The following is a 14,593-nucleotide window of genomic DNA, read 5'->3' on the forward strand; positions in this document are numbered from 1 at the left end:
CCCCCGCTCCCGCAGCACCAGGGCCCGGCCCTGCAGATAAACTCGCTTTATTTTAGTAGCAAAGAGCTGAAAAAGTCAGTTCTACCCGGAGTCAAACAAAGTGGGGCTGGGGGCCGGGGGGCCCCCGCCCCCCTCACGCCTTGTTGAGGGTCCAGAGGGGGTCGAGCATGCTGAGGGGGTCGTCGCTGGGCCGGGGCGCCCGCAGCCCCTCGCCCGGCTGTGCCTGCAGGAAGTTCTGCTTGTTCATGCGCTGCTTGCCCTTGAGGGACGCGTCCAGGCTGAAGGCCTCGGGCGTCAGCGAGGCCAAGAGCTCCAGGGAGGAGGAGGAGGAGGCCGGGGGGGCAGCGGGGGGCTCTGGCGGCCCCCCCGGCCCCTCGGGGCTCTCCCCCCCGACGTGGTTGCTGCTCTCAGTGTCACCCGGCGCCTCCGGGAGGGGCGGCCTCGGGGCGGGGGGCTCGGGGTCGGGGACACCAACACCATCCACGACGCCGTCAGGGATCGCCAGCGGCGCCTCGGGCTCCACGGGGCCCGGAGCGGGGCCGGGGTCCGCCCCCCAGCCCTCCCCGGGCTCGGCGCTGGGCCCCCCCGCTTTGATGCTGAGCTTGGCGATGGTGGCCTGGATGGAGCTGATGGGCACGTCCCCCCCCAGCACCAGGTCCTGGGGGTCCTGCTGGAAGTAGAGCTGGGGGAGCGCGGCCCCGTGAGCCCTGGCGGTGGCACAGCCCCCCGAAGACCCCCGGCACGCCCCTACACCCACCTTGGGGGAGGTGCTGTTGGGGGGCTTGGCCAGGCTGGGGCCGCCCACGCCGTGGCGCAGCAGCACCTGCTCGGCGTGGAGCAGCACGGCCTCGAAGCAGAACTTGAGGTGCAGCTGCGGGGAGGGGACACGGTGAGGCCCGGGGAGTGCAGCCCCACGCCCCCCCCCCCGCTGCAGCCCCCCGCCCGCAGTACCTTCTCCTGCAGCATGTGCTTGCGCTGCTGCCGCATCCGCCTCACCAGCTGCGCCAGGTCCGGGATGCCGTTCCCGGCCTCCACCTCCTGCACGGCGGCGTACAGCAGGCAGAAGGCGCCGGTGCGGCCCACGCCGGAGCTGCGGAGACACCCCCGAGCCGTGACAGAGCGGGCAGAGGAGGGGGAGCCCCTCTGCCCCGCCCCGGGAGCCCCCCGGCCCGGCTCACCTGCAGTGCACCACGACCGGGGTGTGCAGCGGCCGCTGGTGCAGGTAATGGCCGTGCACCTCCTGGATGAAGCGCAGGAGGCTCCCCTTGCTGTCGGGCAGGCCCCTGGGGGGGAACGCACGCTCGCTGGGGGGGCTCAGCACTCAGGCCGCCCCCCGATGGGTCAGGGCTGCCCAAACCCTCCCCAACCCCGGAGCCCGGGTCCCAGAACTGCCCCCACCAAGGATCAGGGCCCCCCGACCCCCGCTTTGTCCCCCCGCGTACAGCTCAGGCCAGGAGGTGAACTGGAGGTGCGCCACGGTGCGTTTGAGGCTCTGGTCCCGGTACTGCAGCGTCAGCATCCGCTCCACGTGCGTGGGGGTCACACGCAGGCTGGTGAGCACCACGGTCAGCGGCCCGTGGGCCACGGGCTGGCCCCGCTCCGACGGGAAGTACCGGAGCACCTTCTGCCGCGGGATGGGACATCAGCACAGCCCGGGGACCCTCGGGCCCCGCAGGGCCCGGTGGCACCCGCCCACGCCGGCCCCGCACCCGGGACGGGACGCACCTTGTCCAGCTCCTGCTCGGACACCAGCATGACGACCACGGACACCTTCTGCTCGTAGATCATGAGCCAGAAGTCGGCGGCGGTGCCGAGCAGCGGGGCCTGGGTGGCAACGAGCGCGGGGCAGTACGGGGACAGGTCCTCCACGCGGCTGGCGTTGATGTAGTCGTCCTTGCCCGAGCGCAGCACGACGCGGTTGCGGTCGTAGGGCATGATGTCCTGGTGCCGGTTCTTCATGGAGTAGCAGCGGGCGATGGCGATGGAGCGCTGCCGGGCGTCGCGCTCCTGGGCCTCCTGCAGCTCCTTCCAGAGCGCGTCCAGCTCGGAGCCGCCGCCGGGCGCGGGCCGCTCCAGCCGCTCGGCCAGGCCGCGGAAGCGCTCCAGCTCCGCCAGCAGCCGCCGGACGCGCTCGGGCTCCGCGTACGGGTCGGCCTCAATGAGCTGCACGGCCCGGGGCCGCTGCCCCTCCTGTGCCCCGGCCTTGGTGGGCTGCAGCAGCCCCCCGGGCGCGGCCGAGCCGCCGGGCTGGCTCTCGGGGCTGGACGACAGCAGGTCGGCGGGGCAGGGGCTCTGCCGAGGGAACGGCGCCTCCGCGGAGCCCGGCGGGGGCCGCGGCGCCGGGGGCTGCATGGGCAGCGCTGGGGACGGGGACGGCGCCGGGGACGGGACCAGCGGGCCCTGCACCACCACGGCGCCCGGCAGCGGCCCGGGGGAAGGGGCCTGGCTGGGCGGGGCGGGCGCGGGGGGACCCAGGGCCATGGTCCCGGGGGGCAGCTGGGCGCCGGGGGGAGCCGGGCTGGGGCAGAAGGGCAGGGCGGGGGGCACCGGCTGGAGCCCGCCCAGGGCCGGGGGGCCGCTCTGGGCGGGGGTCCTGGGGAAGGGCACGGCCCCCGGGTGCGGGGCGAGGCCCGTGGCGGGCAGCTGGTCCTGCCCCGGGAGCTGGTAGAGCTGGGGCGGCAGCGGGGCCTGCGCCGGGGCCGGCGGGGGCAGCTGCGCCCCCGGAGCGCCGAAGCGCTGCTGCTGCTGCGGGAACTGGGCCGGGGGCGCCAGGGCGACTCGGGGGGGCTGCTGGAAGGGCAGGGGGGCCTGGGCGGCACGTGGGGGCCCCCCCCGAAGGCCGGCTGCGCCGGGGCGCGGATCAGCGGCGCGGCCGGGAAGAGCTGGGGGGCGGCGGGGCCGGGGGCCGGGGCCGAGGGCTGCAGGAGCTGCCCCGGGACCCCCCCGGGGGCAGGAAAGGGCCCGGGCAGGCGGTAGTGCCCCGGGAAGGGGGGCGCGGGGGCCAGGGGGGGCAGCGGGGCGCTGGCCACCCCCCCCGGCAGCATGTAGGGCTCGGCGGGCCGCAGCCCCCCGGCCAGGGCGGCCAGCGCTGGGGGCGGCAGCTGGCCCAGGGGCCCGGGCAGCAGCTCCGGGGGGAGGCTCCGCAGCTCCTCCGGCAGCTCCGACAGCGCCAGGGAGCCCAGCTCGGCGGCCTCGGGGCCCCCGGCCTCGTCCAGAGCCTTCTTCTGCAGGGGGGGCTTGGGGGCCGTGGGCCGGGGGGGCGGCTGCTTCTTCAGCTCCCTGGGGAGAGCGGGGGTCTCAGTGTGGGGCGGGGTGCTGCTCCCCACTGCCCCACGGGCACCAGGAGACTCCCCCTGCCCCCAGACCACCAGCCACAGCTCCCCAGGCCCTTCTCAGCCCCGGGGGTCTCAGTGCCCACCCACCTCTCCAGCAGCTGCTGCCGGTGGGCCTCGCTGGCCTGGCACGCGGCCCGGGCCCGCTCCAGCAGCTTGGCCGCCTTCCCCTCCAGGTCCGTGTAGAAATCCTTCCCCTCCTGGGACTTCTTCATCAGGTCCTCATAGGCCTCGTAGGAGGCCACCAGGGTCTGCACGGTCGTGTTCCACCTGGGACAGGGCACGGAGGGGCTCAGCGGGACGCAGTGCCAGGGTGAAGGTGGGCACCCAGCGCCAGGCACCCGTGGGACCCTCTGCCTCCCGCTGGGATGTGCACAAGGACAGGACAAAGCCACCACAGCCCAGCAGTGGGGCGGGACGCAGGCCGGTGGCGGCCCCACAGCTGTCCCGGGGGCGAGGGCTGTTCCTGGGCTCTGAGCCCCCCCAGGGCTGCCCTCCTCACTCACTTGTGCTCCACCTCGGCCAGGGCCTTGCGCACGGCCGCGTATTTGACGTTGGCGTCCGTCAGGGCCTTGAGCACGTTCTCCTGGGCAGCCAGGTTCTGCTCCAGGTACACCTTGAGCTGGTCGTACTTCTTCAGCTGCTCCTCGAAGAGCTTCTGCCGGGACACGGGAGGGTCCGGGGGCTGTGGGACAGAGCGGTCCCCAGGGGGACGCAGGGGTGTCCCCAGGCCCACCTTCATCTCGGAGCGGTCAGCGGTGACCAGCGAGGTGGTGATGTCATCCTTCTGGATCATCTCCCGCAGCTGCTGCTCCAGGGACACGCGCTGGTCCCGCATCTCCTGCACCTTGGCCAGGATCCGCTTCAGGTTCTGCAGCACCTGTTTGTCGTCTGGGGGTGGGGCGGGCTCAGGGGCTGGGATCTGCGGAGCCAGGCCTTGCCTGGGACAGCCGCTGTCCCCTTTGTCCCCAGGCAGCGCCCGCTTCGCTCGTTCCCCGCGGGCGAGCCCCCACCGCGCTGACGCAGACCGCGCCAGTGCCAGGTGACGCTCGGGGGGACATGGCGGGGGACAGCCCTTCCTCCCCCAGCCCCTGGGGGGCACACAAGGGGTACAGGTACAGCCCTTCCAGCCCCCCCGGGCAGGACTCACCTTCGGAGAGCGTGGGGGTGGGCAGCGCGGCCCGCACCTGCTCCAGGGGGCCGCCCAGCAGGCGCAGGTTGCCCAGGTGCAGGTTCATGGCGCGGTGCAGCTCGGTGTTGGTGAAGCTCGCCTTCTCGTGCAGCTCCAGGTACTTGGAGCACTCCTTGCTCACCTCGGCCAGCCCCGGGGGGGACGCTGGGGCCGGCGGGACCCTCCCCAGCAGCTCCTGCAGCTTCCGCTCCTGCGCCTCGTCCTCCTCCAGCAGGTCCCGGATCTCCTTCAGCGACGCCTCCACGTCGGTGAAGACCCCCGAGAGCACTGGGGGGGCACGGGGGGCTGGTGGGCGTGGGGACGCCTCCTGCCTGCCCCAGGCCTGGAGCCAGACAGGGACACGGCAGCCCAGGCGTTGGGTGCTGGGCTCCTGGGCACCCATGCCCTTGGGGTCATCCCCCCTCCCATCCCACAGGGAAAATGCTTTGGGATTCAGGAATTGATGCCAGTACAGAACAAGCCATGGGTGAGAACACTCCCAACACCCTGGGAATAATGCTGGCCCCAGGGACCCCAGCCCCAGGCAGGGAGTAGAGGCAGCCCCCAGGGACCCCAGCCCCAGGCAGGGAGCAGAGGCAGCCCCCAGGGACCCCAGCCCCAGGCAGGGAGCAGTGACAGCCCCAGCCCCAGGCAGGGAGCAGTGCCAGCCCCAGGTAGGGAGCAGTGCCAGTCCCAGGCAGGGAGCAGAGGCAGCCCCCAGGGACCCCAGCCCCAAGCAGGGAGCAGTGCCAGCCCCCAGGGACCCCAGCCCCAGGCAGGCAGCAGTGGCAGCCCCCAGGGACCCCAGCCCCAGGCAGGGAGCAGAGGCAGCCCCCAGGGACCCCAGCCCCAGGCAGGGAGCAGAGGCAGCCCTCACCCCCAGGCAGGGAGCAGTGCCAGCCCCCAGGACCCCAGCCCCAGGCAGGGAGCAGAGGCAGCCCTCACCCCCAGGCAGGGAGCAATGCCAACCCCAGCCCCAGGCAGGGAGCAGAGGCAGCCCCCAGGGACCCCAGCCCCAGGCAGGCAGCAGAGGCAGCCCAGAGCCCTCACCCTGCATGGACTGCACGAGGTTGCGCACGGTGTCCGGGCGCACGCTGAGCGCGGCGCATTTCTCCATCAGCACGGGCGGGATGTGGTTGTACATGTCCAGGTTGTCCACGGTCTCGGGGTCCAGCTGCATGGAGTCCATGAACTGGCTGTGGGACACAGAGGGGTCCCTGAGGGGTGGCAGTGTCCCCCCCTGCAGAGGCTCGGGAGCGCTGGGTCACCGTGGGGCGGAAGGGCCGGGCCCCTCACGTACTCCAGCACTTCGTTCTTGGCTTCGATCTTGGCCATCACGTCCCGCAGCAGTTTGGCCTTTTCCTCGCTGGGCGGCACAGAGCACAACAGTCCATGAGCGCAGGGAAACACCCAGCAGCTCCACAGCCCCAGCTGCAGCCATCCCCTCCCGTCCTGCTCCGGCTGGAGCCCGGACACACCTGCACAGGGCCGACCAGGACACACCTGTACAGGGACGAGGCCTCGTGGGCAGCCATGGGCACCAGCTTGGCAAAGATGTCGGGGCCGGTGACCGCGGGGTCCGTGGGGTTGACGGGCAGAGCCTTCACCAAGGGGGCACCTGGGGGACACAGCCCGGGCTGGGACCGCTCCCGAAGGGATGCTGCCCTCCATCCCAGCAGGACAGGGGTCCCCCGAAGCCCCCCTGACCTTTGACAGACTGCAGAGTGTCCAGCGCGGGCACAGCCTCGTGGTAGATGAAGTCGTTGTCCTTTTTGGCTGAATTGTACCTGGAAATGGGAAGTGATGCTGGGAGAGAAGGAGCAGGCAGCGTTCCTGCTTCCCTAAGCTTGCTTCCAACAGGCTCAGCCCCCCTGGTTCTCCTGGGATTGCTCCAGCAATTCCTACAGCAGCCAGCCATCCATCCATCCATCATCCATCATCCATCATCCATCATCCATCATCCATCATCCATCATCCATCATCCATCATCCATCATCCATCATCCATCATCCATCATCCATCATCCATCATCCATCATCCATCATCCATCATCCATCATCCATCATCCATCATCCATCATCCATCATCCATCATCCATCATCCATCATCCATCATCCATCATCCATCATCCATCATCCATCATCCATCATCCATCATCCATCATCCATCCCTATCCATCCATCATCCATCCCTATCCATCCACCATCCCTATCCATCCGTCCATCATCCATCCATCCTCAGGGCCTGGGGCACGTCAGGACACTGGGAATGCTCCCCAGGCTCCCTGCCCACCAACATTCCCAACCCCTGGAAAAGGATGGAGACACCCTGGGGTGCCCCACAGACTCACTTCCCACCAATGACATCCATGGCGAACCTCAGAGCTTCCTGCACAGTTTCAGGCTGGCCCTGTGGGAGTGACAGTGGCAATCGCTGTCTGAGTGCTCCAGATGGGATCAGAGAGGCCTGCAGAGCCCCTGGAGCCCAGCCCAGTCCTGCTCCTGCTGCACCTGGCAGCCCAGGGCCCAGAGGGAGGGACTCACCTTGGCCAGCTTGATGGCTTCGTTGAGCTTGTCCAGGGCGCTCTGGAAGTAGATGACCTGCAGGAGAGCGGGGCTGGGCTTGGCACGGGGGCACTGCCCTGCCCTGCACAGGGACACCAGGGCCAGAGCCCCCCACGGCCCCCCCAGGGCACCCAGGCCCTGGCAGCACATGGGACACGAGGGTACCCAGCCTCTTCCAGGACACAAGCCCTTGCCAGGACCCCGATCCAGAGGCTGGAGAGGATGACATGGGATGACACGGCCCCACTTACCCTCTCCCCAAACTTCTGCTGCTCCTCGGCCTGCTTCCCCATGTGCAGCTGGAAGAAAACTGGGGTCAGAGCTCTGCAACTCCAGGGAGAGCTTTGACAGGGGGAGGAAAACCCCAGGGAGCAGCCAGGGCTGCTCCAGAGCTGGCAGGAGCATCCCAAGGTGGGATGGGAGCAGAGGGAGAGCCCCCCAGCCCCAGCTCCCCCTCACTCACGTGGGCCACGGCAGCAAAATAATAGATTTTCATTTGGACCAGCTTCTTCCAATCCTTCTGGATCTTGCCCAGCAGTGAGGCTGTCTCCGAGTTCTCCAGGGCCCGGCAGGCCTCCTTGTAGTAATCCACCACCTGTGGAGAGGGACAGGGGAGAATTCCACAGGTTCCAGATCCCAGGGGAACCAGGGCAGGGAAAGGAATCACCAGCACCAGCCCAAGGACTCAGATCACCCAGAGGAATGGTTGGGGGAACTCAGGGATGTGTTTGGGACCACAGCCAGGGACTGTCACCAGCCCAGGCTGCTCCAAGCCCTGTCCAGCCTGGCCTTGGGTACTTCCAGGAATCCAGGGGCAGCCACAACTGCTCTGGGAATTCCATCCCCGTGCCTCACCCACCTCACAGCCAAGAATTCCCTCCCAGTACTCCCCCCACAGCTCCCTTTCCCTGTGTCCTGTCACTGCAGGCCCTTGCCCAAAGTCCCTGCCAGCTCCCGATCCCAGAGCAGGGCTGTGCTGGGAGCAGCTCCTGGAGCTCACCTGGGCACTGATCCGGGCCACGAGGAAGCTTTTCCTGTTGTCCAGCATGGACTTCTCCAGGAGACACTCCTGTGCCTGGCCCTGCCAGGGACCAGAGAGGAATGTCAGCATCCCCAGCCCTTGGGACAGCCCAGACCCCTGGCAGGACCCCTGGCTCCAGCCCCTTTCCCAAGGGGTGGATGTGGCACATCCTGAGGGTGCTGGGAGAGCCCAGGAATGGCACTGAGCCTTCCCTGATCCCCCAGTGCCTCCTAAACCTCCTGCCCCCCCACCCTGGGAGAGACCCCAGACCGAACCCCTGGGGGACACTGGGGTCCTGTGCCCTTGGATGCACAGGGAACACAAACCCCATGGACACACTGGAGGGGTCCCCGTGCCCCCAGTCCCTACCAGCATGAGGTTGATGTTGAGGCTGAGGATCTGGTGGCTCATGTCCACGCTGTAGGAATGTGGGAAGTGGTCCCGCAGGTAGGTGAAGGCACCAGCAGCACACTGGAAGTGGGTGCAGGAAACCTTCATGCCCTGAGGGGATGGAATTGTTGGGTTTGGAAAAGACTTCCCAGATCATGGAGTCCACCCAGCCCCCAGCACAGCCAAGGCCACCCCTGACCACGTCCCCAAGTGCCACATCCACTGGGATTTTCAATCCCTGCAGAGGTGGGGACTCCAGCCCCGCCCTGGGCAGCTGTGCCAGAGCTGGAGAGCCTTTTCCAGGAGGAACATTCCCAGTATCCCACCTGAGCCTCCCCTTGAGGCCATTCCCTCTTGCCCTGTTCCCTGGGAGCAGAGCCTGACCCCCCAGCTGTCCCCTGCTGTCCCCAGGGCTCCTCCTGAGTCCCCCCTGGTGCTCCCCCCTTCCCCAGCTCTGCTCCAGCCCCTCCATGTCCTGTTCCTGGACGCCCCAAACCCCACAGGTTCCAGGTTCAGCCAGTGCCCAGCACAGGGACAGTCCCTGGCCTGTCACACCCGGCTGGCAGCGCCCAGAGGGACAGAGCTGGCAGAGCTGGGGCCGTCACCTCCTCGGACACGCGCTTGTCCATGGCTCCCAGCATGGAATGCAGAGCTCCTGTGGGGACAGGCGGGGGCTCAGCGGGGCAGGGACACCCCAAGACCCCTGGGAACGGGGGCTTGGGCCAGGGAGCCCCAGGGCTGCTGGAGTCAGGGAGCTCACCCAGGTTGTAGAGGACGCAGGCCTGCTCGTACTTGATGTCCTCGTGTGTCACCGCCTTGCCCGAGAAGATCTCAGTCCTGGGGGAAGGGGGCACAGGACAGGGAGCAACCAGGGATTCTCCCAGGAGCAGGAATTACTGGGAACCCCATTCCCCAAGGGTCCCTGGGACTCCCCTCTGCAGGACCCCATTCCCCAAGGGGTTCCTGGGATCCCCCAATGTCACCCCAGGCAGGACCACGTTCCCCAGGGGGTTCCTGGAGCAGCTCCCCCTCAGAGAATGGGCACGGTCACACCCTGCCTGGCTCAGCCCCCCATCCCAGATACCCCATCGTATCCTGGATGCCCCATCCTATCCCATCCCATCCCAGATACCAAATCCTGGATCCCCCATCCCGGATCCCCCATCCCAGATCCCCCATTCCATCACAGGAGCTCCCATCCTGGATCCCCCATCCCAGCCCTCCATCCCAAATACCCCATCATATCCTGGATCCCCCATCCTATCCCATCCCATCCCAGATACCAAATCCCAGATCCCCCATTCCATCCCAGGAGCTCCCATCCCAGCCCTCCATCCCAAATACCCCATCATATCCTGGATCCCCCATCCTATCCCATCCTATCCCAGATACCCTGTCCTGGATTCCCCTATCCCATCCCAGCCCAGGATCCCCCATCCCATCCCAGCATCCCAGATCCCCCATCCCAGCATCCCCCATCCCATCCCAGCCCTCCATCCCAGATACCCCATCATATCCTGGATGCCCCATCCTATCCCATCCCATCCCATCCCATCCCAGATACCCTGTCCTGGATTCCCCTATCCCATCCCAGCCCAGGATCCCCCATCCCATCCCAGCATCCCAGATCCCCCATCCCAGCATCCCCCATCCCATCCCAGCCCTCCATCCCAGATACCCCATCATATCCTGGATGCCCCATCCTATCCCATCCCATCCCAGATACCCTATCCTGGATTCCCCTATCCCATCCCAGTCCCCCATCCCAGCCCTCCATCCCAAATACCTCATCATCCCATCCTACCCCCATCCTATCCCATCCCATCCCATCCCATCCCAGATACCCTGTCCTGGATTCCCCTATCCCATCCCAGTCCCCCATCCCATCATCCCAGCATCCCAGATCCCCCATCTCAGCATCCCCCACCCCAGCATCCCCCATCCCATCCCATCCCACCTGGGAAGGCTTCGTGCCCTCCTGCTCAGGAGGAATCCCAGCGCTGGGCTGGGCTGGCCCCCCGGGCTTGGGGGACCCTGGGGCACACAGGGAGCTGTCCCTGCTCCCCCCAGCCCGCAGCTCCCGGCCCTTGGATCACCGGGATCACCCACGGGCCGCTCCGCGTGCCACAGCGGGGGACGGGAGCACGGCGGAGGAGCCCCGGCCGCCCCCGGGGCCCCCTCACCTGCCGGAGCAGCTCCAGCTTCCGCAGCTCCTCGTTGTAGCTCTCCGGGTTCTCCCCATAGTTCTTCAGGACAAACTGGGAGACGGGAGAGGGTGAGCGGCCCCGAGGCCCTGCCGGGCACCGGGGGCACCGGGACACGGGGCAGGGGGGACAGCGGGGGCACCGGGCAGCGGGGACACCGGGCAGCGGGGAGTTTGACACCCACGGACGGCTCGGGGAACGGGATCGGGGGATGGCTGAGGCTGGAAAAGGGATTTATTCATGGCACCGAGAAGGTGCCCCGGCCCCAAGGTGCGACCACCCGTGTCCCCCGCAAAGCCGCGGGGGGAGCGACACAACGGCTGGGGAGCCCCCGGCGCTCCCCATCCATGAATTCGGTGGCCCGGGAAGCGCCGGCCGGGGCGGAGCCTGTTTGCCGCCGCTAATGAAGTGACTAATTACCGGGGCCCCGCATGGGCATGCGGGGCACGGCCTCCATCCCGGCACGGCCCGGCACGGCCCGATCCCGGCACGGCCCGGCCCGATCCCGGCCCGATCCCGGCACGGCCCGGCCCGCCGGAACCGCGCGCGGGGGCTCACGGGACACCGAGTCCGCGCGACACTTCCGGCCCCGTTCCCAGGGCGGCGCCCCGCCCCTACAAAGAGGTGATCGCGCGGCCACGCCCACAAGGGGCGGGGCAAGCGCCGTTGCCATGGGGACGCCTCACCCGCTGATTGGATGTTGTAAGGGAGAAGCCCCGCCCCAGGGGCGGGGAGGTTGCTATGGTAACTGGCCACGCCCAGCCCCTCCCCAGCCCATACAAGGCTCCCCTATAGGGGTGCTGTAATTAATGACCCCGTTAATTACCCTTCTCCCCGCCTCCCGCGGCCCCCCAGAGTCCTGCTGGGTATTTGGGGCTCCAGGAAGCCTCGGTGGTCCCGGGCACAGCTCGTTCTGCCCCAGGGCCGTTCCAACAACACGGATCAACCACAGGAACAGTTTATGCTACAACATTCCAGTAGTGCATTTAACCCGTTAACGTAACTATCAGCTCCGTTAATTAACCGATGCATTCATTAATTGTTTGAGCCATTAGCAGAGATATTCGATGGGTTCTGGTACGCCAGCAGCTCCCGGGATCCCAGCAGGAGCATGGCTTCCAGCTGGGAGCGGTGCTCCACCTCGCAGCCAGCTTGTCCCTGTCCCGTGTCCCTGTCCGTGTCCCTATCCCTGTCCCGTGTCCCTATCCCTGTCCCTGTCCCGTGTCCCTGTCCCGTGTCCCTATCCCTGTTCCATGTCCCTATCCCTGTCCCGGCCCAGCAGCCACCCAGGCAGGCACCAGGGACACGGGATGTGAGCCCAGGGACGAGGCACACCAGGACCTTTTTACCAAACAGAAAATGAAAAAGCTCCGGAGCCAAAGCGCGTTCGAAGCACGGGCTCGTGTTTAATTCCGACTCCGGCGTCGCCGACTCCTCCCGGCTCTCCCACAGGGAGCCTGCCACTGCTCCAGCCCCTGGACACGTCCCTGAGGGACACGGGCACGGCCAGGAAGGGCAGGTGACACCCAGCATGCACCTCCTGCTGCTCCGTAACCACAGCGGCGTTAATTACGGCGTTAATTAGGGCCACAACAGCCTTGCACCCGCTTCCTCAATCCATGCGGAGCACCTCACAGGGAACCTGCAACGGGAAAGGCAGGAATGTCACCGGCCCTGCTGCCCCCGGGCCCCACCACTGTCACCAAATCCCAGCGGGCCTGAGATGGCCGGCATGTCCATGACCCCCCCGGGATGGCCAGGATGTCCCATAACATGTTTGGGGTGTCCATGACCACCCTGGGATGTTTGGGGTGTCCATGACCACCCTGGGATGTTTGGGGTGTCCATAACCACCCCAGGATGTCCAGGTGTCCATAACCACCCTGGGATGTTTGGGGTGTCCATAACCACCCTCGGGGTGTCCAGGTGTCCATGACCACCCCAGGATGTCCAGAACTACCCCCAGGATGTCCAGGTGTCCATGACCACCCCGGGATGTCCATAACCATCCTGAGTCCAGAACTACCCCCAGGATGTCCAGAGGGTGTCCATAACCACCCTGGGATGTTTGGGGTGTCCATAACCACCCTGGGATGTCCAGGTGTCCATGACCCCCCTGGGATGTTTGGGGTATCCATAACCACCCCAGGATGTCCAGAACTACCCCCAGGGTGTCCATAACCACCCTGGGATGTTTGGGGCGTCCATGACCACCCCCAGGATGTCCATGACCACACCAGGATGTCCGTGACCACCCCGGGATGTCCATGACCCCCCCGGGGTGTCCATGACCCCCCCCAGGATGTCCAGAACTACCCCCAGGGGGTCCATAACCACCCCGGGGGGTTTGGGGTGTCCATAACCCCCCTGGGATGTTTGGGGCGTCCATGACCCCCCCCAGGATGTCCAGAACTACCCCCAGGGGGTCCATAACCACCCCGGGGGGTTTGGGGTGTCCATAACCCCCCTGGGATGTTTGGGGCGTCCATGACCCCCCCCAGGATGTCCAGAACTACCCCCAGGGGGTCCATAACCACCCCGGGGGGTTTGGGGTGTCCATAACCCCCCTGGGATGTTTGGGGCGTCCATGACCCCCCCCAGGATGTCCAGAACTACCCCCAGGGGGTCCATAACCACCCCGGGGGGTTTGGGGTGTCCATAACCCCCCTGGGATGTTTGGGGCGTCCATGACCCCCCCCAGGATGTCCAGAACTACCCCCAGGGGGTCCATAACCACCCCGGGGGGTTTGGGGTGTCCATAACCACCCCGGGATGTCCATGACCCCCCCGGGATGTCCATGACCCCCCCGGGATGTCCAGGGTGTCCATAACCACCCCAGGATGTCCAGGTGTCCATAACCGCCCCGGGATGTTTGGGGTGTCTATAACCACCCTGGGATGTCCATGACCCCCCCAGGATGTCCATGACCCCCCGGGATGTCCGGGGTTTCCATAACCACCCCCGGGAGGTGCCGGGAGCGGCCTCAAACGGCCCCGGGATGCTCTGGCAGCGCTGCAGGAATGGTGGGAGCCACGCCAGGCCCCCCCCACGCTGGAGCCTGCGGCGGGCAGGGCCGGGGGCACCCGGGCACGGCGGATCCCGGGCCCCGCAGGAGCCCCGGGAGGCACCGGCAGCTCGGTGTCACCGCAGGAGCCGGCGGTGACAGCCCAGGAACGCGGCCTGGCTGGTGACACCAGGGCCTGGCAGGCTCCCAGGAGCCGAACTGCCCGACGTTCCCGCGGCATTCCGGCCCTGCGGGCCCCCCCGGGGCTGCCCCTCACCTGGGCAGCGCTGTGGACAGTAACTCCTGCCAGGATGGAGCTCCGTGCCTCACTCACGGCATTCCCGGGGAATCCCAGCCCTGGGAGACGAGGGGCTGAGGCCTTGGTAGCCTCAATTAACCAAAACTGGGCTAATTACGGTGCTAGGCCCCTTGGATGCACCTCCTTCTTCCCGGCGGCTTCCCGAATCCCTCTGGATGCTCGGAGCAGGAGCCTGGAATGGAGGAGGGCAGCAATGTCACCGGCCGAGCCCCGCCCGGGGGTTTCGGGCCCCCGCAGCCCCCCACGTCCCACCAGCCCGGCCATGTCCGGGGGTTCTATGACCGCCCCCGGGAAGCGCCGGGAGCGGCCTCAAACGGCCCCGGGACGCTCTGGCAGCGCTACAGGAATGGCAGGGGCCACGCCAGGCCCCTCCATGCTGGAGCCTGCGGCGGGAAGCCGCTCCCGAGGGAGCCTCGAGTCCCCCCGCGGCCCCGGCAGCCATCGGAGGTGCCGCGGCCCGCGGAGGGGGGGTCTGGCGGCCGGGGGGCCGCGGATGGCGGCGGATGCGCACGGGCCGCCATGCCCCCTCACCTGCTGCTGCGGCGGCCATGGCTGAGAGAGCGGCGCCTCGCGATGACGTCACGGCC

At 67.8% G+C, this 14,593-nt stretch overlaps 1 protein-coding gene, 1 long non-coding RNA gene and 1 other non-coding gene across 3 annotated transcripts; all 3 read right to left on the minus strand.

Moving 5' to 3' along the window:
- Positions 1 to 31: 31 nt before the first annotated feature.
- On the minus strand, positions 32 to 9,442 carry PTPN23 (protein tyrosine phosphatase non-receptor type 23). The gene is given in 23 exon segments (XM_041408317.1): positions 32 to 682; positions 758 to 871; positions 952 to 1,090; positions 1,179 to 1,283; positions 1,443 to 1,624; positions 1,726 to 2,517; positions 2,520 to 3,279; positions 3,423 to 3,602; positions 3,839 to 3,990; positions 4,069 to 4,223; positions 4,483 to 4,791; positions 5,554 to 5,699; positions 5,804 to 5,869; positions 6,007 to 6,121; positions 6,211 to 6,290; positions 6,854 to 6,912; positions 7,047 to 7,103; positions 7,319 to 7,366; positions 7,531 to 7,662; positions 8,068 to 8,148; positions 8,458 to 8,589; positions 9,084 to 9,133; positions 9,239 to 9,442. Coding segments are annotated over 22 exon segments (4,389 nt in total). The 5' UTR covers positions 9,120 to 9,133; positions 9,239 to 9,442; the 3' UTR covers positions 32 to 133.
- Positions 9,443 to 12,064: 2,622 nt separating this feature from the next.
- Positions 12,065 to 14,589, minus strand: LOC121338079. The gene is made up of 3 exons (XR_005952973.1): positions 14,538 to 14,589; positions 13,965 to 14,178; positions 12,065 to 12,324 (listed from the first exon to the last, which is right to left on the minus strand). It is a non-coding gene; the product is annotated as an uncharacterized LOC121338079 (long non-coding RNA).
- On the minus strand, positions 14,267 to 14,395 carry LOC121338213. The gene has a single exon (XR_005952998.1). It is a non-coding gene; the product is annotated as a small nucleolar RNA SNORA9 (small nucleolar RNA).
- Positions 14,590 to 14,593: the final 4 nt, after the last annotated feature.

The sequence above is a fragment of the Onychostruthus taczanowskii genome, unplaced genomic scaffold (genome assembly GCF_017590055.1).
Source record: "Onychostruthus taczanowskii isolate IOZ18803 unplaced genomic scaffold, ASM1759005v1 scaffold3, whole genome shotgun sequence".
NCBI classification, from domain to species: Eukaryota; Metazoa; Chordata; class Aves; order Passeriformes; family Passeridae; genus Onychostruthus; species Onychostruthus taczanowskii.